The 25,214-nt window shown below is 34.9% G+C and overlaps 1 protein-coding gene across 4 annotated transcripts in view; it reads left to right on the top strand.

Annotated features, from left to right (window-relative positions):
- NEDD4 (NEDD4 E3 ubiquitin protein ligase) overlaps positions 1 to 25,214 on the top strand; it is a 62,213-nt gene that overhangs the window by 14,152 nt on the left and 22,847 nt on the right. Inside the window, exons 3-6 of one of the 4 annotated variants that reach the window (XM_042804094.1) lie at positions 1,310 to 1,388; positions 2,561 to 2,599; positions 3,043 to 3,096; positions 22,776 to 22,826. In XM_042804094.1, coding sequence (XP_042660028.1) covers positions 1,310 to 1,388; positions 2,561 to 2,599; positions 3,043 to 3,096; positions 22,776 to 22,826 — 223 coding nt within the window. Of the gene's footprint in view, positions 1 to 1,309; positions 1,389 to 2,560; positions 2,600 to 3,042; positions 3,097 to 7,758; positions 9,406 to 22,775; positions 22,827 to 23,611; positions 23,672 to 23,851; positions 23,886 to 25,214 lie in introns of those variants that run through there. The other 3 variants (XM_032999267.2, XM_042804095.1, XM_032999253.2) reach the window with 3 other exon arrangements.

Genomic DNA, 25,214 nt, shown 5'->3' with positions numbered 1-25,214 from the left:
AAAATAAAAAGAGTTTAGTTATAATCAAAATTGTTCATTCCAAGTCTTTAAAGCACAGATGAGACACAACACTAAACACTGGTAGCAGCAAGACTATTTCAACTCAGATTATATGCAGAGGAGCAGTATCCACCAATTCTATAGATATGATAAACCCATACTAGTGGCTACAGGCTCTGGATATGTACAAATTTAAAAGTTAACGATATGTATAAGGGAAGAAACAGTCAAAGTGGCTTAACATTTACCACAGGAAAGATCAGACTTTTGAACTGGTAATTGAAGGGCTTTGTAGGATCTTGTTGAATTGGCAAGTGGCAGCACGTAGCTTGTGCTAAAGCTACTTTTTCTTTTGCTCTGTGTGCAGAGGGTCTAGAAGAGTACTGGTAAGTTTAGTCCTAGTTCTGCTGTTAGCTGCTTTGGCATATGTAGAGGAATGCTGGTACTTTAGCACTAGTAAAATTGTTACATGTGATGTCAGTTTAACATTAGCAAAATTTCTCTTGTGATACTCGTTTTCCTTAAAGCCAGACAGTCGCTCTTCACTTTTTTTCATGTGCAATTTTTTTACTTTAAATAAAAATAGGTCAGCCTTTCTCATCATAACATAAATATGTGAAAACCATATGCTCTTTTGCCATATGCCAGACAGTCTTGGTCATCTTTTGTGACTACTCTGAGCAATTGAATGCCTTGGTCTTGTTGATGAAAAGTGATATTCATATAATCTGTTGTTTACTGTACCATAGGAAGGAAAAAAATAAGGTCTGAGACAGTAGGCCATTTTAAGCAACCATATTAGGACACCTTCATTAACAGGAAAATTCAGGTTAAACTTGAACTCTGTGAAACAGATAAAGCACTTAATAAAAATGCCATGTCTAAGGAAGTACCTCCAGTTCCAAGTGTTTTAAATTGTTAAAAACAAGAAAATTAATACTTCAGGCTTTTTAAATCACAACTGATTGTTTTCATGTATGTTTTGTTGCAATGCATGAGGATTTAGTGAATGTGTTCTCATGAAATAAGAACTGCGAAAGAGGAGAGAGACTCAAATTGTAGTGATATATGAAATATGAAATGGCATAGCTAATATGGTCATAATCAGTACCAATGTTTAGATTAGTTTTATTTATAAAACTATCTAGAAACTGATTATAAATACAAATGTGTATGGTGTTCATAAAGTAATTGTAACTCCTAGTTTCATAGCTCCTATTATTTTAAGCCTTTTAAAATTCAACTGCTAATAATGCTGACAAAGAAGGATATATAGCAACATGCTTATCTCTTTGTTTCCCCCTCCCAGTGACCCTTATGTGAAAGTGACAGTCTATGATCCAGTGAATGGAGTCCTTACAAGTGTTCAGACAAAAACTGTTAAAAAGGTTAGCTGTCTTATCTTTGTGGGTGTCATGGTTTTGTTTGTTTGTTGTTTTTTTTTTTTTTGATCAGACACTAAAGGAAAAATTAATATTACAAGAAATATGAAAATTAATGTCACTTGAGTGAACAGACATGGGGAAAGTAATGTTCCATAACCTACTCTGTTTCTCTGTTCGTGGCATTATTTTGGTATTTTCTCTTCAGTAATTTTAGCGAAAGGTAGAGAAACACTAAGGAATATAAGGTGAATACTGATTCAAAACTACTTCATTCATGGAAATACTGGATTGTTCTGATTTTCTGAGATCATTAATGATATAAGAATCTCTCTTCCTTGCTGTACAAGCTTACACTCCTTATTGCTATACAACTTTTATCTTTTTTATGTTTGAAATACAAATGCAATTTGTTGTATTTCAACAGCAAACTGCACAGTTCACCTGAATCATGGTATTACTCATTTCTCTAGAATACCTGCTGGAAAAAGTCAGTACTGGTAGCTTATGTTAGATCAACTAAAAATGAAAAATCGTATATGTGAGAGGGAAAGTACTCTTCAAAATCATTGTTCTCAGATAGTTGGTGTGATTTAAGTTATGAAATCACTCATGCATTTTCCCTTCATGTAGATAATTGTTAGTTTAGCTATGATGAGAGTTCAGAGTATCTCTAGTATTTTTAAAAATAGCTACAATTAAAAGATGTGTTTAGTTGAGCAGGTTATATTGTGTTTGTCCCACTTGTGCTTGGTCTGTCTAGATTATGTTGTTGAGAGATTTGGCATTTGCTAAGAGTTCATAATCTCAGGATTAATACATGTTTGCGTGTAAACAATGTGGATAGTGGACTGAGGAGAAGACAGCGATTATTACTGAAGACATACCATCAATTAACTGATTTCGACTGTATAATGACCCCTTCTCTGCATCCGTGGCATTAGCCAAAATCTGAAAATACATGCATAAATTATCTGAATTTTTCACTGTATTAAGCAGTATAAGACTCCTATGACTTTTACCTGCAGTAGCAAGGTTAGAGTTTTTGTACTTTCTTAAGTGGATTGTTACATGGGGTAAAACATCAAAAAAGACACCAGTATAGAATTGTCACTATAACCAATGCTGTCTTCCTTTTCTTTCTTTTTTTTTTTTTTTTTCCCCTGCCCCACATATAGTCCTTAAACCCAAAGTGGAATGAAGAATTCTTATTCAGAGTAAGTGTTTTTTACTGCCTTATTACCTATGTTGGATATTATATTAGCACATTAGGAAAAATGTTTTTTCAGTACTTCAGCTTCAGAAATACATCTATAATTAATGTTCAAAAATGGTTCACAAACTGCTTTCCTTAGAAATACATTTGTTAACATTTTTATTTGTGCCAGAGTTAAATTTTCAGTCTTGATGTTACCTTCTTTATTCCATGAATGTTTAAAAACATGAACATGCATTTAAAACCAGTTTGGGATAATACCAGTCTTGGCTTGTTGGTTCCAGTAGAAAATGTGTTACATAGTGAAATGACAGCAAGGTGTAGATTTCCTATTTAATTTAGGTTTTATGCATTTCTTTCCTCCTGCATAAACAGAGATTTTGCTGAAAACAAATGCTGGAATTCAGCATATATTTTAACTGTTAACATATTTATTTTTCCTAGGTTAATCCTCAGAAACACAGACTCCTTTTTGAAGTATTTGATGAAAACCGTTTGGTAGGTCCTTTTGTGTTAATATTGCAGTGTATTAAAGACACGAATGAAAGTAAGTTCATCTGGATTCAACATGGATTAAAAAACCCACACCAAACAACCTTAACTTCTATAAGAAAACATAAAGCTAAAGACAGACCTGATCAGTTTATGTATCTGACAGTACCGTGCTTTGTGATGCTTTCTATTCTTAACTTCTAATGTGCTTTAACTCATAAAAGCATTGTTCTTTTATAGTGCTTTTCAAATAATATGGCCAAATTCTTTGGTGATATTGAAAGCTCTGTACTGAATGTTTATTTTTCCCACAAAGTCATGTTGACAATGTAGGTATCTCTGTACACTGTGAGAATCTCTGTGTGAGGAGTAGCATGAAAGAAAGCATGTGTGCATTTTCTTTGGAGATCTTAGCAAGTTGGACAGTGGATTGTGATCTTCTAGATAGGTATAACTCTCTGAGTGGTAGGTCATAAGTAAGATAGGTATAACTTGTGCATTTGTTTTCTAAGTGAAGTCAAAACTCCTCTGACTATGCTATAATTTTACATAGGAAGATATCTACTTACCTATCTGTCTGTAAGTTTTATTGTAAATGCGTAAGGCTGGTAGCAGTGTGATCATGACACTTGGATCCTAGGGCCACTTCACATACATTCCTTATCACTGGAATATATGCCTTTTCCTTCTGCAATGGTTGGAAACTCATAGGAGGGATTGAGCACTCTTTAGTTTGTATTCCAAACATAGTTTCATTCTGATAGCCATTATAAAGGTTCTCTTTGTGCTTGAATAGTGTGCTGGCTATGAAAAACTTACTTTTTCCAATTGCTTTCTGCGTATATTCAGTAATCCATTGTAACTTTTATAGAGAAGCTACTCTGCTAAGGTTGGGAAGAGTGGCAATGTATGTAAATAAAAGTACAAACTATCTAGAATAATTAGATTTAAGAAGAGGCTTGTTTCTTGGTTATAGGCATTACATAGTCCCCAAACAATTTACTTGTTGACTGATGGTATTACCTGTCCCAAGTATTTAAAATATGATGTCTTTTTATTTTTTTTAAAAGCAACTTTAAATTTGTGGTTTACATGGCAGGCTGAACATCTGAGCATCCTAAAAAATCATATTTATCTCAACATGATGTTATGAGCTACAGTGTATTCTTCATGAGGTCAAAGTACCTTGTCCATTAGTCACTGGAACATTACTGCCACCCCCTGGAAGCCAGGAGGCATGATTAGAAAATCAGATTCCTCATTCTTTTGAGAGAAGGCCAATGCATTTTTTTGTGGTTTCCACCAAGAGAATTCCTTAGCATTATTTCTCTAATCTAGAGTAGATAAGTTGCTTGATCTGTTTGCTTTTGAGAGAGGAACCAGTAAAACGTTTTATTGGCATCAACTTGGAAATGGTGCTTTGTTTCCTCTGTACAATTATATTTAGAGATCAAAGCATCATGACTTCACCAGTCACTGTATAGTTGTACAATAACCCCAGTATTTTTCATCTTTTCCATCTCATTTGGTGAATGGAAAAGGCTATCCTCCCTATTTCTCTTCAGCTTGCTCTCAGGAACACTAAGTTTCTATCCCAGATGTCTTGAGCTGCTTTAAGTCAAATTGTTACCTTAGCTGGGATTGTTGTTTAGCATTGACAAGCTCCCCAGTCAAATGTCAGAAATCATAGGTGGCTTGCACTCTTTCACTAGGATGCGCAGCTGTGATCAGAAGGTGTTTCACCTGCCATTATGTTAATGAGCTTCACTCTTAATCAGCCTTCCTTTCTTCTACCTATTGCATCACTGTTTATACTCTAGACATGAGCAAGCTGATAAAACTGAAATTCTCTTGTATTTGTGAAACTATCTTCCCAATGGATAATTTTCTTTATAAAAATTTATCCCAAGTGCTTTTATTCCCTATAACTTTTTGGAGATGAAGCCTGAAATCTCTGTTTTTTGTTCTTAAGAAGTGTTGCTTTCTTGAAAACCTGGTTCAGAACTTACCTTCTTCAATGTTAGGCTTGAATTCAGTGTCCTGCTGCATTGGTTATATCACCAAAAATTGCAGTTTTAAAATCTTTCTGTAATAGTTTTCAAAATTTTTCAAAGATCACCTGTCTTGATTTAGTGCTCCCTTACCAAATCCTAGTTTGTTCTCCTGTCTTGTTGCAAGCCATTAGTAGGAGAAAGGGCTTGAACAGTTTGTGGAATCCTCAATTAGGGTTGTCTTTAAAAAAACATTAGAAAAATTGGTCAGCAAGGATAATGAGATCACATATGAGATGAACCAGTGAAGGGACTAGATGCCTTTTTGCTATCTCTTCCTATCTTACAATCTTGTCACAATTATGTACATTTCAAAAGAAGTGCCAGAATCTGTGTTGATACTGAAGAAGTCAATCATGTTAAGATATGAATTCAGCTGTTGGCACTTTTTAGAAAATACTATTTTTAATTGATTTTTTGCCAACTCTAACTCAGCAAGATAGAATTTTGCTTTTTAAAAGCCATTTTATGTTGATTAAGGAAGCTATAGTTGGCTGGCTATACTTACACAGTTATAGCTAAGGAAGAGTGACATTTGAGAAATTTCAGTTAAACCTTAAGCTTAAGTTACCAAATTATGTCAGCTTATTTTTTTAGAGATTTCTTTAGTAAAACTGGAAAAACATTTCACATAATCCATTGAGGGAGAAAGCGTTGCTTTCTTTTACTAAAAGCAGTATTTCTAATAAAGTGGCTGCAATTTGTTATGTATCACACCAACACGTTAAAATTGTGCTACTAACAAAATTCTTGTTGGGGTGAAAAGGAGCTTTTAAGAAATGCGTTTTTTACTCTTCACTTGCCTATCTTAGGGTGAGTTTTGTTGTTTGTTTGTTTTTTTCCTTTTTTTTTTTTTTATATATTGCTTGAAGTTCAATTGTAATACTTTGAACCTGTGACCAAAAGAATCTTTTATGGTATTTTCCTTTCCTCTTCTCCCCCTATCCCAGTCCCTCTCCAACATACAACATTAGAAGAAGTCCAGTTGATAAATCATAACAAAATAAATGAACTATTGTATTTGTTGGCATTTATGAATAAGTTAGTATTCATTTACTGCTGCATTCTAATTGTGTAATTCAGGTAACAGAGGTTAAGTAAGCCCTGGAGTATAGTTAGAAAACAAATTTGTTGCTTGCAAACAGGGTACTATGAATGTGATTCCCTTTTTTGGGAAAGAGGTATAAATGTTAATTTTACTGCCTACTTGCTTAAAATACAGTAAAGGTTAAATAAATATGGAGCAGAAAAAAAATCCAGTAGTATGACCTATAAAAATATAAATGGCCTAGTGTTCTCCTCTGTTTGCACTTTTTCAGCAGCACTAAGTAATTTCATGTTAGTGTGGTGGCATTGAGTACTGCATCATATATGGCTTATGTATTCAAAAGTACATTCATAACCAAATGTTTGTTTAAAAAAAAAAAAAAACAAAAAAAAAAAAAAAACAAACAAAACACACAACAAAAAACTCCACTGAGCATCAAGATTTAAGATAGTCTTTTTACAAAAGTCCCACTAGGTGCCAGCAAAGGACCTTTTTAGATTATATGAGCCAGTGAAACATTTTGTAGGCATTCTCAATTCTATTACTGTTACAAGAGTTGACAGTATATTAACTTCTTGACATGCTGATCATTTTATTTAAAAAATAAAAATAATCAAAAAATAGTAATTAGCTATGAATGTATGAGACTGTATATAATTATACAGAATCGCGTTCTTCTGTAATTGTGTTTGGTAGTTGTATTTATCTCTGCATACGTAGGTCAGTGTTATAAATGTTGCCTAGTTGGTCATATATTTGCATGCTATATTGAACTCTAATGAATGTCTGCTTATTTTGAGCTTCCAGCAAACAAGATGAGGCAGTTCAGTTTGTAAGAATGGCATGTTTCTACCTTTAACAGCTGTTACTTGGAAAGATTAAAATATAAAATAAAAGGTTAACACAATAGGGTGAAAATAAATGCTAAATTATTAATCAGAAGAACTTTTTGTAGTTCTAATTCAGTTGCACTTAAGTGAAAATTATGAATTAATTGGCAGGAGAGGTTTCTACTATGTGCAAATCTGTAGAAAGTGTGATTGCTTAACAGTGTGTAGATTGCAAGATAATGCCAGATTTCTTTCAGGTTTTAAGGGGGAGGAGGCTTATTTCACTGGTTTATGCATAATTCAGACCTCAGCAGTTTGCTAGCATGGTTACTATTTGGAAATTCAATCCTAGACTTGATACTCAATTATATGGGACTTCATTCCTACCAACTTCCTGTAATTCTAAACCTATGGGTAAAAATATTAGTAGTCATACGCTGCTGAGGAAAGTACGGACACATTGACTCAGCTAGTGCAGCTGCAGCAGGAGTTGCTGTTTTAAACTTGGAAGCACTGGAAGTTTATTACTGTATTCATTTATACAAATTACAGAAGGTATAAATTGAAACAAGGTCAGTAGTCTGTGTCGGTGTGTTGCAGCGGAGGTCGCTGGAATGTAAGTGCTTTGTAAATGAATGCTTTCTGACTGCAAGCAATCAAAGACGGTCCAGAAACTGCAGTGCAACGAATGGCTGACTTATTTCAAGAGGTACAGTTCTTTTTTAACACTAGTATCTTGTAGAAATTAGGACAAAGACTGCAACTTTTATGGGATTTTACTGTTGTGATGTAATAGCTCTAGGTTCTGTGCAGCTGCCTGTATCCTTTCTGCTGAAGGATCTTTGTGGTTTTCATTTGCTAACATGCGTGGAAATGAGAACAAATGGCACGACGGTTAAGATTGCATTTTGCTACCCAAAGAAGCAACACAGATCCATTATCGGAAACCTCTGAAGATGTTCTGGATAGTGACAGTTGTATGTACTTCAAAAAATTGCAGAATTCTGCACCTAATTTTACACAAATGAAACGGACTCCTAGACAAGTTGCTTATGCACCTGTGATGCAACAAGTAATTAATCAAGAGGAAAACGCAACTGTTCCTTCATTGGAAGTAAAAAAGAGCACCTCACTGCACATTTCCTTGCAGTCTAGAAAGTATAGTGGATGTTTTCAGGCTGGTGATGCTGTAGTTACTGATGAAGACACTTCATTCATTGGTATCAGTAATGAAGGAAATTGTGGCGCTAGAATTGTGGTTGATCATCGATCTAATGATAATAGCCTGCTGAGCAATACTGCTCTGTGCAATGGCAGTTTTAGCAGTATTGCAGCCAGTGATAGTGGATCGTTCAGCAGTGCTGGCAGTGACTACGGGTCATGCGCAAGTACCACAAGCGATGGTGGTTCATATAGTAACAGTGTCTTCAGTGACAGTGGTAGTGGCACTCTTTCAACAAGTGATGGTACTTTCTGTAGAAGTGTTGTACATGGTGATTCTTCATACAGAAGCACTGCAAACAAATGTAATCCCTATAGGAACGACTCATCTCAGGAAACTTTGTGTAGAAGTAATACTACTTTTGACCAAGATGCTTTGTCAGTGAGGAAGAAAACTAAAATTCCACTGCGACGTTGCTCGTCACTGGTTATTTTCCCTAGCAGTCCTTCCAGCACTCCTCCAACTTCTCCAGTAAGCTCAGGTCAACTGCCAAATAGAGGTGCCTATCAAACATCCCATAAACTAATTATTTCTCCTAGTGAGCTGGCACAAAAAGAAGATCAAACCATTTCCACAGGATTCCTTTCAACAGCAGTCAATGGACTTCGACTATCTAAAACAATTTGCTCTTCTGGCGAAGTCAGAGACGTTCGACCGCTTTACTTGAATACATCAAGTCAACTTTCGAATAGTTCTGAGCAGGCAACTTGTGAAGAAGTATCCGATGGCTTCTCATGTATTTCAGTTCATCTCACTCAAAAAGCATTTGCATCAAGCAGTGAAATGGTTAATGGCTGTTGCAGTCCAGAGTTAAATCTGAACTCCAGTGCAAAATACCCTCATTTAAAACTGGCACGTAGCACATCTGCATGTTTACCTGCAAAAATAGATTCAGAATATCAGATTAATATAAATGAACTAGAAAGACCAAATGCACAGATGAGCAAAACCCACCATGTGTTGCAAAGAAGTGTTTCAGAAGGATCACGTCAAAGAGTTTCTTGCTGTTTATCCAGCCTTAAATACAAGTGTCATAGTGCAAGGACGTCTCAGTTGCACATACAGTTCAAACCTGGGAATGAAGGAAAACCAACTGGTGTTAAGAAAAGATACGGAACCTCTAAAAGGGAAATGTCTAGCACTTCTTTATGGAGGCCCCATAAGGTGAGTGTTCTGGTTTATAGACAAGTTTGACAGTATTTTACAGCTGAAATTTAAACTGGAAAATAGTAAAATTTACAACCAAGACTTAAATGCAACAATTTCAGAATTTCCTGATGGTGTCAAACTGTCACAATTAGGAAGTTAATTTTTATATTATCTGTAACATTTAGGTTTTAGATGTGTTTCTTAGAACATGGTATATACAGTAGTATAGGTGAATAGGTTTTGCAGTGAAATACCTGTATTTAATATAATATAAACAGTAATTTCCTGTTTACATTAGCTCAAAGGTATTTTCTTCTATAGTTATCTAGACATGGGAATTACTTAAACTGCAGATGAAGTTTTGTAGCTTTAAATACATAACTTCTCAGTAAATTAATAGTAATTACTAAAATTGTTTGCATATAAAATGGGATAAAATGAGATTACTGTAGAGTCTCTTGAGTTCCTTTCATATGGACTTTAGTTTACAGAACAGTTTGCTGTATGTAGAATTAAAGATAAGTAATATTTGAGCAGAAACTGTAAATACCATTTGTTTCTGTATACACCCTGAACCACAGGAATTTTCAGTTTCCTTTCCTTTTTTTTTTTTCTTTTTCTTCTTCCTTCAACCACTACTTCAGCCTGAGCAGTACACTGTAACTTAATACCTCTCCCAACAACATTGCTGTTCAAATTACAGTACTTGGGTCTAGAAGGCTTACATTAAATATATTTTTTTTTTGGTAACGAAACTCACATCCAACTAAACTGCGGTAGTGTGTTTGCTCTTACTAACTCTTAAGGTGGCTTATCTTGCTAGTAAGGCATAAGCCATATGAAATGTGGATTTTAAGACTTTTTTAAATAACATTGTAAAGACTTTTGAATGATCTGATTATTATCTAATATATATTAGTTTTAGTTGTGAATGCTGATAAAAGTGCAACAATTGATGTTTACCAAAACTATTTTAAGATCTCATTCTCTATGACATGACACTACTACCATTTAGCTAACATGCTTGTTTAAGCAAAAGGTTTTATGCCGAAGATCTATAGTTATGAGAGTCCCTTTCTAGACAGCTAATATAATTACCTTGAAGGTATTAGCCTGTAACTTTCAGTCTGTTGTTGCCCTTAGATTAGTGTCTGATGATTCTACACTTAATGACTTTGGAGTTTTATATTGCTTTTTGGTTAAAAAGAGCGAAGAAAAATATACTTTCTTTCTTGTAAAACTGTGGTCTATGTTTAAGCTTCATTATAAAACTCACAGTGGATCACAGATAATCACTATGCATATTTTTTTGTGATTCTTTATCCCAAAATCAAACTGTAAAGTTAGTGGTAAATTCCATAATAAGCACAGATTATGATACGTTTTAACTAGTCTGGATCTAGTTATTTTTAAAAAGTATATTGTAAAAAGAAAAACATGGTGAGTCATGCACTTCAAGTACATTTCTTGTCAACTTGCACTGCTAGCTTCTGTGATTAACAGCAGTTGATATGTAAGATATTTTATATTTCAATAATGAGTGAATTTTAATCAATTTAATTTATTTAGAATCCAGGTTCAGGAATAGATTGTTAGCAAACATTTCCAGAGAACCTCATAGGACACTGGACTGACAATAGTTTTTTTTAATAGTCCCTGCGGAGTGGTGTTTACAGTGGATTGACATAAAATCTAAGGAGACTTAACTTTTTAAAGCACTTGATAGCATACTTCTGTGGTAGTTGAGCATTTTCACTGTGTTAATGTGGCAGCATGTTTTAAGTTTCCTGAATTCTTAAGATTTCATCTTCTGACTAGAAGATGAGAGAGACAAGTTTAAAAATAAAAAATAGAAAAAAAGTTTGAATCACAAATTTTTGTAGTGATTTTGTACTTTTCATGTATTTGCAAATTTTTAGGTTTGTGCCATGTCTATGTACAAATTAAAAAGACCTCTGACATCAGAAAATTGGCCACTAAAGTTTTTATAGCAGTGTGTTTGTTTCAGATTGCTTTGTGCAACAACAGGCACAGGAGCCTTTCAGTCCTGAAATGGTCCTTTCAGTCTTTATGTAAAATCAGGTTTTATAGAATATCCTATAAAGCATGTTATAAAAAAAATTTAAAAGCTTCCCCTACCAAACCAAGCAAAATCCATAGTTGACTTCATAGCAGTTCAATAATTCACTGGAATAAAATAGATAAATACTATTATATTTGCTATTGCAGTTTGTGACAAATCTAATAGATTCTATGGCAGTCATTTAATTATATAGTCCAGTTAATTAACATGGTGTATTGTAACTCATTTAAAAATAAACAACTCCCAAAATATTTATCTTGACTCCAGTTAGTCTGGCCTAGTATATTGATATGCTGAGTCTGGGTTCAAATTTAACAAGTTGATACTGGAGTAGCATTTAGTAATGTCAGCTATCTGTACAGAGCAGTCATGAAATCAAATCACTGCTTTGGTCAGAGACTCCAGAGTCTGAAGCTGCAAAAGGTCTATGCATTCTTTTCTTACATGCCTAGCTACTAGCCTTCAGCCAGCTCGTATCAGATTTCCTGCTTTCTATAATCAACAGCTTGTTAAAGGCTAACTTTAAAAAAAAAAAAAAAAATCAAAACACTATTTCTGTGACAACTGGCCTTGGATTACTTTTAATTAAACTTAAAAATGTGGAATGGTGATGGCCCACATATCACTGTTGAGCTTTATGGGAAACATTGAATAGGTTCTGCAGTAGATAGTGGAATTTAATTTATGTGAAGCAGGAGGAAGACGTAGTCCATGGTTGCAGTGTTGAAGGTTGTCCTTGACTTTGTATTTATGTTTTTAATGTTTTTTTTTCAATGCACCTATCTCTTAGTGTAGGAGTAAATCTGCAACTAAAGCACTTTGGCATCACAGGTGTGAATTGGGAGACTAGGATTGAGGGAACAGTTTACATGTCATCTTAAATATGCAAACTTTAAGAGGTACAGAGGAAGGCAGAAGCAGTGACTGCAGTTCCACTTCTTGTAGATCGTAAACAAACTCTAAAAAAAAAAAAGCTATGTTAATCCCTTCCACAAGTATAATATTATGCTGACATCCCTGTTGACATTAGCCATTTATTCCCCGTCAGTATCACTGCTGATTCAATGTGAATATTATAAATGTATTTGCAAATCTGTTTCAGCAACTGTATAACTTTAAAATAATTTTTTATACCACTAAGGGAATTGTTGTGTTGTCCTATTGTTTAAAAGTAATTTTACTCTAGTTCTTTTTTCTAGTGAATGAAATAGACATTTTGAAGCAAAAATCTTCCAAGTGGTATAAAATAACCAAAACATTTTTCTACTGTCAAATTTGTGTGAAGAAAACCTTTAGCGTAAACTCTTGAGCTTTTTTCACCAGGTTCTGGAACTCTGCCTTTTGTATTTGTAAAAGGAGATGATATTTGATTCTTTCAGTACTAAATGTAAGTTTTAGACAAACAGTAATTTGAGGGGGCTGTGTGTGAGGATGTCTCTCTTCACTAACTTACTTCACAGCTGATCTGAACATACTGAGGGGACCAGAACCTGTGCATGTAAAATCTTGATTGCTTTGGTAAATGCTGAACCACAAGTTAACACTGAATAACCTGAAGTTGTCTTCTCTCTTACATCCTCTTTAAGTATAGAGCTTCTGTCTTAGCAGAACTCTTCCATAGGAGATAATGGTCCAACCAGGGAGAAGGGCCAAGAGAAGGCAATGACAGCTGTGATTTTTCTATAGCCATCTTTATCTTTGCATGTTGAGCAACTGGCTGCACAGGTATCGGTGCTCCAGATGTGTGCAAAGAAGTGAGGTAGGAAAGAGGCAGGTGAAGCAAAATATTATAGAGGCAATGCAAGGCAAAGCACAAATTGATACCTCTCTATACTGTTGTGCTACGATAACCTCATCACCTAATAATAATTTTCATATTGTTAAGTATTGCATATCTTGAAGGGTCACATTACAGGACTATTTGTGGCATATTGCTGTGTCATGGTATATCAGTTCAGTTGTGGAGAACTGGGCTTGAAACAAAGGTGGTGTGTTTGTGAGGAATCATGGTGACAACCACATTAAACTTAAATCCCATAACACTATTTATGTTGTCTCAGACAAATTCTAGAAGTTAAAGTATGCATCAAAGGGAGGACAGTGGAAATTATCTGTTAATCACAATGATTAACAATTTATAATTAGTTGTAAGTGATCTACTTTCAGCCTTTATATAACAATGACCTGTAGTGCTTTCATAGCTTGTACTGATTTCTTGCTTAAATGCAGAGTTTTGTTACAGCTGCTTCTTCATCTTTCTTAGTGCCTTTGGCTTTTGATTAGTGATGATCTTCAGGAGGGAAAATGATTACACACAAAAAATGTGATAAACCTTGCAGCCAAGACTGGCTGTGAACGGTTGTTACATGGAAGCATTAGCAAAGGAAGCAATCAGTTAATATTATTTGGTATCAGCTCCATCCCTAAAATACTTCTTTGCTACTTTTAGCAAGTTGTATTTGGCAACAGTGAACCATATGTAACACGCAAAACATGATCATGCTGTAAGGAACAGTATCTGGGCTGCTCTAGTACTTTGTAGTCATCAGGAAACGCTACAGGTACACATTAAGGAGTTTTATCTGATTGTGCTCTGCACAAATTATGATTAACCTCATTCGGTTTATAGTCTGCAGCTGAACTGAAATTGGGTAGGTTTCTTGTGCCAACAAAAGGGGAAACTAAAACTGCACAACCATGCAGAGCAGAGCTCCTGAAATAGCTTATATAAATATTTAATTATCCAGCCTTCAGGTTGATTCATGTCCTTTTAATCTATCATGAGAGATTGGGAAGAATTGATGGTGTGGCTTCTTTAATATAGCCACAAGCTATAGTTATTCTGCATCTTAAGACTTAGTAGTCATTTAAGAATGTCTTAAAGTAAAAGTTATTCCCAAGGCAAGATAGAGACACTCCCTTTACGCTTGACTAGCCAAGTAACTTCCAGGCTTTCAGATATGAGACCATGATCATTGCTATATTTTTTATTTTTCTTTCTTTTTTTTTTTTTTTTTGAATGGTACATCCTCTTTGCTTTCTGTGAGAAATTAGATCAACACTTGGGTTAAACAAAAACACTTCTTGGAAAATGTTATGGTGATGTAGAAATCATAGTCTTTATAAGCATTATTCATAAGTCAGAGCCCTTAACAAAACTGATAGTACCTACATTCTTGCAAGAATTATCAAGAAGCTCAGCTATAAAATGGTTGAAATAACAACTGTATAGTATTTTAATCTTTTAGATTCTCTTACTGAAGGAGGATGGTAAGTAGTATGCCGATATTTTCAAATGTCCAAAATGGGAATGACAGGCTACTGTAACAGCCTGAGCTGGAAGAAAGAGTACAAGGTTAGAATTAGTAGATGTATATAACATTTTGTGTTTACAAGGAGGGAGACTGAGCACTGCTTTCATAAAATGTTTTGTCTTACAAATCAAACTAAGCAATGACATGCAAAGATGAGTGAGCTAGTTAATGCAGGACACTGAGCTTTTCAAAATATTTGACAAGAACCCTTAGCAGAAGTTCTGAAAAATACTCTCAATATATGAGTGCAGAAAAAAGCTTCCTCACTGATAACAACTAATTAAAAGATAAGAAACAAAAATGAGAATTAAATTGTCACCTCCGAAGTTGCAGAAAAATCTCTTGATAGTTAGTGACTAGGCAGTAGAATGGACAATTTGAAAACCAGTGTTGATAAATACCAAATACCGCACACACAGGAAAAACAGCTAATGATGCATGCGTAGTAATGGTCTCCCATACTGGTCAGGAAATAGTTCATGTAATGGTGAACTCACTGAAAATGTCAGCTCAAATCTTGTTGACAGTTGGAAGGCAAATAGAATGTTAAGATTTATTAGGAAAGGAATAAACTAACAAAATTTAAAACATTTTTATAGAGTTGTACAAATCCACATATGTGCATGACACATATTTCTGGTCGTCCTTTTTCAGGAAGCATGTATAACAGAACTGGAAAAATAGCAAGAAGGGTCATAAGATTGGGATAAATTTTATGTGAGGAGACACTAAGTAGACCAAGGGCTTTTCAACTTCTTTTGGGGAAAAGAAAGAAGTGGTATAAAGGGAGTTTTATAAAACTATAGTTCAGGAGAGGTGAATTTAAACAGAGAATCCACTCATATAAAAAAAATACATTCTCTTCTATGTTGCTGAACTCACTGTTGCAAGATGTTGTACATACCAAAAGTAGAAATGGGTTTCAAGGAGGGGTTGGATAAGTTGAAGAAAGGTCCATCAGAGGGTGGTATGTTCTCAATATGTATTTTAACGTCAGGATCAAAAAGTCTGTGACCACTTACTCATTAGAAACTAGGGGATATATAAGAGGAAGTACTATTCTTAACTGCTGCTTGTATTATTTCCTTAAGCATCTGTTCTTGGCCATTACTAGGGAAAGGATACAAAGCTATGCAGAGTATTAATCTGACTACTAGGCTCTTTGGTGCCTCCTCAGCCCTTGCAGCCACCTAGGATTAAATGGTAGAAATGCTCTTTCAAGTTCTCCCCTCATCCTGGGCTGAGTGTGTTCTGTGTTCCATCATGTGTTTTCTCGTCTTCCAGAAGTGGATGGATTTCACAGGTTGAGCAAGCAAGCAAAACTAACTGGCCTTTTCTGGCGAGTCATTTGATTATGACTGACTTTCATCCTTGTCTGAAGGGGACTGCCCTGCATTTCTGTTAAGTGTCTCTGTTTCAAGTGAACTTTCTTCCTCACTCCCTGTGACAAACAGAACATGGTGATTTGGGAGCACAGCCAGCAAAATGTTTGTATCTCACTTTAGTGTTAGTTTATGGATCTACAATCATCTCTGTTTCAAGAGAGTACGTAACTTTTTTTACTTCCATGGCAGTTTACATTAAACTGAAAAGTCCACAGATAGATGCAATTATTGTTTGAGACCTTGGGCTGGTTTCAGCTGTATCAACTGTAACATAAGCAAACAGAATTTAAGAAGGACATCAGCAAGTTCCTGGCTGAAATTACATACAAACTTGAATTGGAGTCATTGAAGTTAGGGTGCATTAAAATGCAGATGGGACACTTCAGCTACTCAGTAAGAATGTGGGAAGAAACAGAACTGGATTCTTTTAGACCTAGATGATTTCTTTGGCTATCTGTGATTTTTCTAGCATAAGGGAGAAGGCCTTGTTCAGTAATGTGAAAGCACAAGGGCTTTTTGAGTAAAAAGGTTTCCAGAATTTGTTATGAACATTACTTATTTTTTAATATAGTTTCTACCTTCGTCAGTTGTTTTATTAAGCATTGTTTCTGGTAAGTTTGATTTGGGACAAATATTTAGCTTATAAAGAATAAATCTGAAGTGGTTAACATCTGGCAAATTATAGGCCAATAAAACCCATCTCTAATGTGGGAAGTGTAATGTAACTTTTAAGAAATATTGAGCTTATCTGAAATAAATTATAATATTGCTTTTGTTGTAATTGTGAGTGGATTATTTGTGTTGTAGTTACCTTATGTCATAGAAGTTGAGGTATCCAAGGTCAGTTCATGCAGACTGATTTTGGACAGACAGGGTTTATCACTTGAGCATAACATAGTTTAACACAAACCAGTAAGTTCTGCTGTAGCCGGGTCATCTGTCTACATTTAACTGGCAGCAGTAGATTTAGCCTTGGAGCTGGGAGAGGTCAATGGGTAGGGCTTGGGACTTGTTCAGCTCAGCAGAGGCTGAGGACTAATGCACAGTGCAGAAGAGCTTGGAAAACTGCAGTGTGGGCGGCAGTGGCTGCTAGCTGTGAGCTGGTACAAAGGCACAGGGAATTCCTGAGCTGATGTTGAAGTTGAATTTGGATCAACAGTAGCTGAGAACAGTAGACTTAAGAATGCTTTTGAAAACTGCTGGACTACTTTTGAAGTAGGCCAAGGCCATTCAGCCTGCATCCAGCCCTGCTGTAGGTCTGTGCTCACAGAAATTTCTTAGAAGGCGTAAGTTACTTGTATAGCCTGGGCTGACTGTTCAAGATTATATTTAAGGCTGGAAAAAGCAGCTTCCAGGCTCAACCTGATTTTGTGCATCTATGTGACACACTACTGGACCTAAAGAACTTCCCAGGAGTGAGACCATGATGCAGAGATGCTCCAGTTGCCTGTCTGCCTTTTGGAGGCAAATAGTTTGATTTTTTTGAAATATTTAATTTAATTTTATTTTAAATTCTGTTTTCTCTTGCTCTGAATAACAAAAAGTTGACTGTGTATTGTATCCTTTGACTGAATGTATTAATTAATTAGCTAGTGTGGTTAACATCTGTCATATCTGGTTTATCTGTTTCTCATTTCAGGGAGCAAATTGCATGTGCAGTTTTAATGTTTGGTAGAGTGTTAAATTTTTTGAGTGTTTTAAGCTTTATAGTGTTAATTAGTGAAGGTAAAAGTACACCTGGAATTGTTACTGCAAGAGTTTGTTTTTCAAACTTTATTTGAAGTCTTAAGATTTGGCACGAAACCTTCCACAAATACATGCAAAAGTTTTACGTTTTTGTGCTCCTCTGAGGTTAACTGACTCGATGTCAGAAATGGCTTGTTGAAATAATACCTAATTAAATAATTGGTACTGTTATCTGATTTTTTTTTTGAGTGTCAACTGGTGTAACATGGAGGCCAAATCTGCATTTGCGCTTGACTTTTCATAAAATGTAATAATCCCGCTTTTTATATGGTAGTTTATTTGGCACATCTGCCCATAAAGCCAAAGGAGCTCAAATTCCTGATGAATAAAATATACGCATTAATAATTTTGACATGTTCCCTATTTATGTCGTGTTTAGGTATGCTTCAGTTATATTAGATGACTTCTTGTCGTCCTGTGGCCTATGTGAAAATGAGTTCTCATATGCAATTAAAAAAAAAATGCTTTCTGAAATTGCTTTGTTAATGAATTTATAGGCAGAAGTTCTCAAAGTAGCAAACATTGAGTGGAGTAAGATATGAATGTTATAAAATAACTGTAGACTAAGAATGTTTAAAGAAGCTATCTATAAGATTCTGGTTCTATATAAAAAATGTAAGCTATAAATGGAGAAGGAGATGACACTTTTGCTCTGGTTCTTTTAGAGAAGCAGTTCTCTGAAGATATCTTTGGAAGCAAGGGAGAATTAGTGAAAATAATTTCAGTGTCATTTCTAAATGCTATCTGTTAAACAGATGGTAAAACTGCTGAGGCATGTTATGCTGATACCTTGCTGTTGAAGCAGCCAGCAGGGGTGAAGGTCCTGCAGAAACATATGCTGCATAATAATCATTGATCTAAAAGTATGTATTTTCCCTATTTTGAAAATGGTGATAGTTTCTTATGCCTCAGTATCATAGGTAGTTCATCAGAGATGCCAATTGAAAAGGAATGCCTGTATGTTATTAAAAAAACCCCTCACCATCTACCTCTCTCCCCTAAAAATACAGGAGACTGTAATGAGTTCCATGCAACAAACTGTTTATTGCTTTACAAGATAGAGAAAACATTACTTTTAGAATACATGAATTTGGTAAGATCTTCACATCATAATTGAATTTTGATATTTTGAAACTGTTATTTTACTATGAGGAATAGCATATGCTGGCAGTATTTTATGGAAGAAAGAGCTCACTTTTCTCGATTTACAGTTCAAGAGAACCAAATAATATACTCAGCGCAGCATGAAAAGAAAAATACTCGAAGCTGCTAGTGTAGCTCAGGAAAGTTTGTTATGATTTGGCTTTTTTTTATCCTCATCAAGCTTGTAACTAACATAGATGTTTGGGTGTGTAAGCAAGAAGAATGTTGGCTTTATAAGGGATCTGTTGAGCTCTTGTCTTAAGCTGCGATAATATCACTGTTTGTTTTTTCAGTTTGAATTGATACTTTATAGTCCCTCCAATAAAAGCTGTATGCTTTCTCATTTTGTCATACAGCTGTAGATTTCTGTGCAAAGACCAGCTTAGGCACAATTAGCTGTCTGCTTAGTCAGAAAAAGACTGGGAATATATGTAGCTTCTAATTAATGCACTAACACCAACAAAAATTAGTCACAAAAGCTGGTAGAGAAAATACCTGTTATTTCAACACCCTGGTCTTATACAAGAGCTGTTTCAAAAGGCACTGTGGTGAATCCAGCAGTTAAGAAGGGCGTTAAATTCAGTTAACTGTCTTCAAACCTGATAAATTACAGGTAATGTTCTTAGTACTCCTGTTAAGTGTATGACTCAGATAAGCATGTCTGTTTAAAATGTAGTTGCATATGGTTTCTGATGGGAATTGCAGAAAAATATCCCAAATCTTAGCTGTTAAGGCTTATTAACTATATGTATTCATAAAATAGATGAAAATGAGTTTTGGACTGGGTTATCTCCTTTTAGTGCTTCTCTTTGAGCACTTGCTCTGGCATTGCACTAGAGTTCTTTAAATGTATTGTGTACAGCAGCTGTGTGTTCTCACATGTTTTTAATAACTTTCTATAGACTAAACCAATGAATCAGTAAAATAAAAGGCCTTTTTGTTAGTACTACATCATTAATTGAGGTTTATGCACTTATAGTTTGGCAAACAGAAAGTTTGAGTTCTCTGGCTGTTAAGAAATAAAAGTTGACAAGAACAACTGACCCATTTGTCTTGAAAAAACTGGGATGCTTGCTCTCATGAAACAGAGATCAAATTCAGTTCAAAATTCAGATCAAACACAGTTTCAAATTCATCAGCTTTTAATTGTTAATGTGTGCGATGTCTGTTTCAAAGGGCCTTTGACACTTCTTTGAAGGCATTTAGTCAGCTTGTCTTAGTGAGGCACATTGCTAAAGAGCATTCCTGCTATCTGATCTATGTATTACTTGTTTGGAGGTCAACAAAAATCTCCACTGGAGGATTTTACTCTCTGGCTGGAGGAGAAAATACTGCTAAAGGTTGGTTATCAAGGCTAGCTCTACTAAAAATAGCAGGACAGACAGCAAAATAATTAAGTGAATAACAGGAGCCTGTACTAAAATAATACTGGTAACAAACATAATGTTCTGAGGTTTTCTAAAATACAGCAGACTTTTGTCCCACATTCCAGTAATTTATTTGAAAGGCATGCTCCACTTGAGGATTGCCAAGAACTTTACAAATACTAAGCCTTTTAACATGGTATGTGCTGTGCCATTTTAAAAAGAACCTCATAGGCAAAAATGATAGCTATGTTTTTCCAGAAGCTTGTGGTCTATAATAATACAGAAAGTTTTCCTTCAGTAGTTCAGGGAAGCTTCAGACTTTTCAGGTATGAAAACCTGTTGTAGCTTTCTATCTCAATCAAGTTTGTGAACTGAAAAGGTGCGTGTTTTGGTTTTATTTCCACCACCCCACCCCCCCAATCTGAATATAAGGCATACACACTATAAATTAAATTGAAAGTTATGTATCTCTAGATTTCTAAGATGTTATCATCTATGACAAGCTCTACAGTCTAGTTGTGCTTTTTGGAGGTATAAAAATTAGAGCTTATAGAAATGTGAGGCACTGGCTCTCCATATACATACACAGTTTAAAGATGAAACGGACAAACTTGAGACAACAGAGCTAAAGAAAAGTGGTACTGGAATTACTAAGGGAGAAATAAATACTTAAAAAAATACCTATAGCCTTTAGTGTCAGAGTGGTTTGAATGGAGAATGCTGTCGATAGGACAAAAAAAAAATTAGTAGCCCGGAGTTTTAATACTGCAAAACATTGGCACTGAAAATAAAAAATATAGTCATGCTAAAAGAAAGGTGAAACACACAGCTTTGTCCCAAGGTAGAGTGAATAAATGTCAGTGAGATGCAGAGCCTTATAGTGGAAAGTTTAATGGAAGAAGACCATCAAATCCTTGGGTGATGAGTTTGAATAAAAGCTTGTGGTACACCAACAGATTTAGGAAGGAATAGGCACCAAATCTTTTGTTAGCTCGAAAAATCAGTAAGACTAGAAATCCAGAGGCTGCCTACACAACACTGTTGAAAACTTTCAGTTCCTTGCTCTGTCCGTGTGAAAAAGTGTAGTCTTGTTATAGTGTAGATTTTTGAAAAATGCCATAGGCGGCTTATACATACCTTTTTAAAATTTCAAGCCCTCTTGATTTAGCACACTGACTGTGTGCTAAAAATCTTCATATTAAATGGCTCCTATAATACATTTTCCTGCTTTTGTGGAGGTTTGCAAAGGCTTTCAAGTTGCAAATGAATTTGAAACAACTCAGCATATGCTCCAGTAATCCAGTAAGAAGTCAAGTAAAGTACTTTGACTGTCGGCAGTGGTTATTGGCAAACACTTGAAATTACCCACATAAATTATTAAAATCTTAATTTCTTTTGACAAGCAAAAATTGATGATCGAAAGTAAGCTGTACAATGATACCATGTGTTGTCAGTCCCTCCCAAGGTACTACAGTGTACGCTGGAGGGAATCAGGCTCCAGAGTTGCTGCATTCGTAGTCTGGTTGCAGTCAGACAGTCCAGACATCCAAGTCAGGGCAGAATCTTTCAGATTTTAGTTGTTAAAACAAAACTTTGCAATGCGTGTAGGCAAATGGTATTTTTTCATAGCTATAACAAACTTTAGCATATTTTCAGATATCAACAGGGATGTTGGGCATGGGTAAGGGAGATGCTAAACTTGAAGCTCCTGGTGCCGTGCTTGGGACTGCTGGAATTGCTGGAACTTCCAAAGCACCTAGCACAGATAAAACTTATTTTTGCTTTGTCTTATTTTTGACAGCAGCTATATTATTTTGAAAAGAAAGAAATGTTTATATATTCCTATTTTGAACATCTGCCTAGGCTTACAGAAATTGTCAGGCACTCCTAGGAGGAAGGTCTTTCTGTGTTAATTTGTAATAAATGTTTAGCTGCTTAAGCACATACCAAGACAATTATTTTACTGAAAAAACTAAGGGAAAACTGTCTTTACTCTTTGCCCTTTAGGACGCTGTTTCTACTGGAAATGCTGACATCTTTGTCCTGATGCTGAACAAGTCTCTCCTATTTGATTAGTGTTATATGATTTATATGATTTTAAAAAACAATTTCCACCCCAGCTCCCTCAAACTTCATTTAGGTTGAGGAAGGCAGAATGGTCCAAGGCTGTGAATGTTGGCTCAATCAGAACTTGTTCTGTACAGAACGAGTTTAATGTTTGTAATTTAAAAATGTCTTCAAATTCTTAGAAAGCATTAGTATGCTATCAGGGCTTTGGAATAATGTTTTTAAAACACTTTGCAACTTTAAGCTTTCTGTGTTTTTTGTTTGTTTTTATTTTCTGTAGACTCGAGATGATTTTCTTGGGCAAGTGGATATTCCTCTTTATCAGTTACCGGTTTGTATTTTTTGTTTGTTATTGTTCTAAGACTGAAAGGCAAAACTGATTGATTCTGTATGCAACTGTGTTAGTCATTTAAGGAAGCTAACCATACTGATAATATAAATTATTAAATTCTTCTGCTCTGTGGGGTTTTTGTTTTGGTTTTCTTTTGTGGATTTGTTAAGGGTTTTTTAGTGTTGATATTTATTTTAAAATGTAGGTCACCTTGTGTTTAGATATTGGTTTCTGCTGCTATGAGAGTTAGGAGTGCTTTTAGCCTTTTCAAGAATAAAAATGCAAGGTTTGAAACAGGCTTAAAGACCAGAAGAAGTTGTAACTATTGTCATATTTCTTAAAATGCTTTAAAGTGTACAAATTTAATTTTAATATTCCTTATTTCCATAAACAGATACAGAAGAGGGTAAGTGGGAAATTGAGCTAGTATTGCTTTGTACATATTTTTTTATTTTTTTATTTTAGTTTTCACATTCCTTTTGCAAAGCACACTTAATTTTAAAAAAATATCCCCAAGAACACTGAAGTAAGCAAGCGTTTTCATTTTCTTCTGAGGTCTCAAAACATTAGCAAATACATATTTATCAGCAGCTGTTTTAAAGACAGGATAACAACCGCGGCAAAACCTTTCCAAGAGCAGTTGTTCTTTTATTCTAGTAAGAACCATGTCAGGAGTAGTTACAGACATGTGAAGTTTTCCCACTCTAATTGGGATGCAAGATCACACTAACTCCTATCCCTCAGTCAGATGTATTGGAAAGGCTGGCCATAATGTCCCTTTGGAGAAGACTGTCTGTGTTCTTACTTCCCATTAGTAAGCTGGACAGCAGTATGTGGAGACGTGGGTGCATTTTCTTTCTTCTTTTTTTGGGGGGGTTACAGAGCCTCACTTGAATATTTTCATGACTATTTTCTTCCTCAAATGTCAACTTTTTCCTATCTCCTCTTTGTCTCCGTCTCCTTGGTCCCTTGTTCTTAATTACTTGGTCTTGCCATCTATACCCATTGTACTTGATTGGCCCAAGTATTGGTGGATTTTTTGGAAGGTCTTTCATTTATGTAAGTAAATATATCTTTGATAGATATAATTGGTTTATAAATTCTTCATTACACGCAGTATTGGTTTTGCTTGATATTGTGCAAATGCAGACTGTTCATAACTAAAAATAGCTGCTAATCAAGGAGATATAAAAAGACAAATCATCTGCAAGGTAGTATAGTTGGCAGATAAAAATTGTCTTTCCAAAACCAAAATTTATTAGTCCAAATGTAATCTAACATTGTTTAGAAGACAACTGTTGTTTCTGGAAAGTCAGAAAAATAATTGTAAAACTTAGATTAAGAAGATAATATTTTTCTTTTTCTCTTCTGATATATTTCTACTGTGTGTGTTTTGGTAGAAATAATGTAATGTTGGTGAGGGGAACCGCAAAATGGCACAAAACTAAAACCCAAGCTTAATTCCACTTTAATTTCAAAGCACTATTTACCATACTTGTAAGATAATTAAGTTTATAAGTATAGAACCTGATCCTGCCGATAACACCAATGTAACATATATCATTACAGAATTGAAGATCAGCGTTTTAATTCAGAGAGGGTGGAACACTTCAATTTGAATGTCGTATTTCTAAATTGTAGTAAGAGCTTACACTGAAAAGTCTGAAATACAAGAAAGCATTTTTCTTTCTGAGATTTGGTGTAATAGTTATCACATTCAGTAAAATTTACTCTTAGGACTTCATAAAAAAGCTCAATAGTTCCAAATAAAATTCTAAAATCTCTAACTTAATATTGTCTAACCTTTAGATTCTGGACTTTTTTTTGTTTTCTTTCCTATCAAATGTTGACACACATTAGATATTTTTTTTTTTAAATACTATGATGGAAATAGTTCAGCCTTTGAGGATTGCAGCATGTTCCATTGTTCTTAATTAAAAAGCCTACAAATATAGCAATTGCAAGTTTCTCCTCATATTATACAGTACTTCTTGAAATGGTTAAAATGTACTGATTAATGAGAGCCTAGAGTTACTCCCCAGAATTTACAAACATCTGGGGAAGAAACAAAAAACAAACAAAACTCTTAAAAAAAGAGATTTACAGACATTCGTAAACACACGGTATTGATAAAAATAAAATGTTTTTGTAAGAATTGCAGAACTTCAGATGGTTTGTAAGTATTTACATTCACCAGAAAAAGAAATATTTTTGTTTTCTTTAATGGTCCCTCATTTATATTTCTCTACCTGTACCTGGAATGTATATTTATAAAATTTTGTCTGTTTATCTCTGTGCTTCTTTTTGCTGAGCAACTGAATTTTTGTGAATTGAAACAGAGATATTCTTATAATGGATTCTTCTGTGATTATTTATTATCCCCAAGTC

Source organism: Tyto alba, unplaced genomic scaffold, assembly GCF_018691265.1.
Source record: "Tyto alba isolate M040663 unplaced genomic scaffold, T.alba_DEE_v4.0 Super-Scaffold_41, whole genome shotgun sequence".
Taxonomy (NCBI): domain Eukaryota; kingdom Metazoa; phylum Chordata; class Aves; order Strigiformes; family Tytonidae; genus Tyto; species Tyto alba.
The sequence above is the reverse complement of the archived record's forward strand: the minus strand, read 5'-3'. Positions and strand labels throughout refer to the sequence as shown.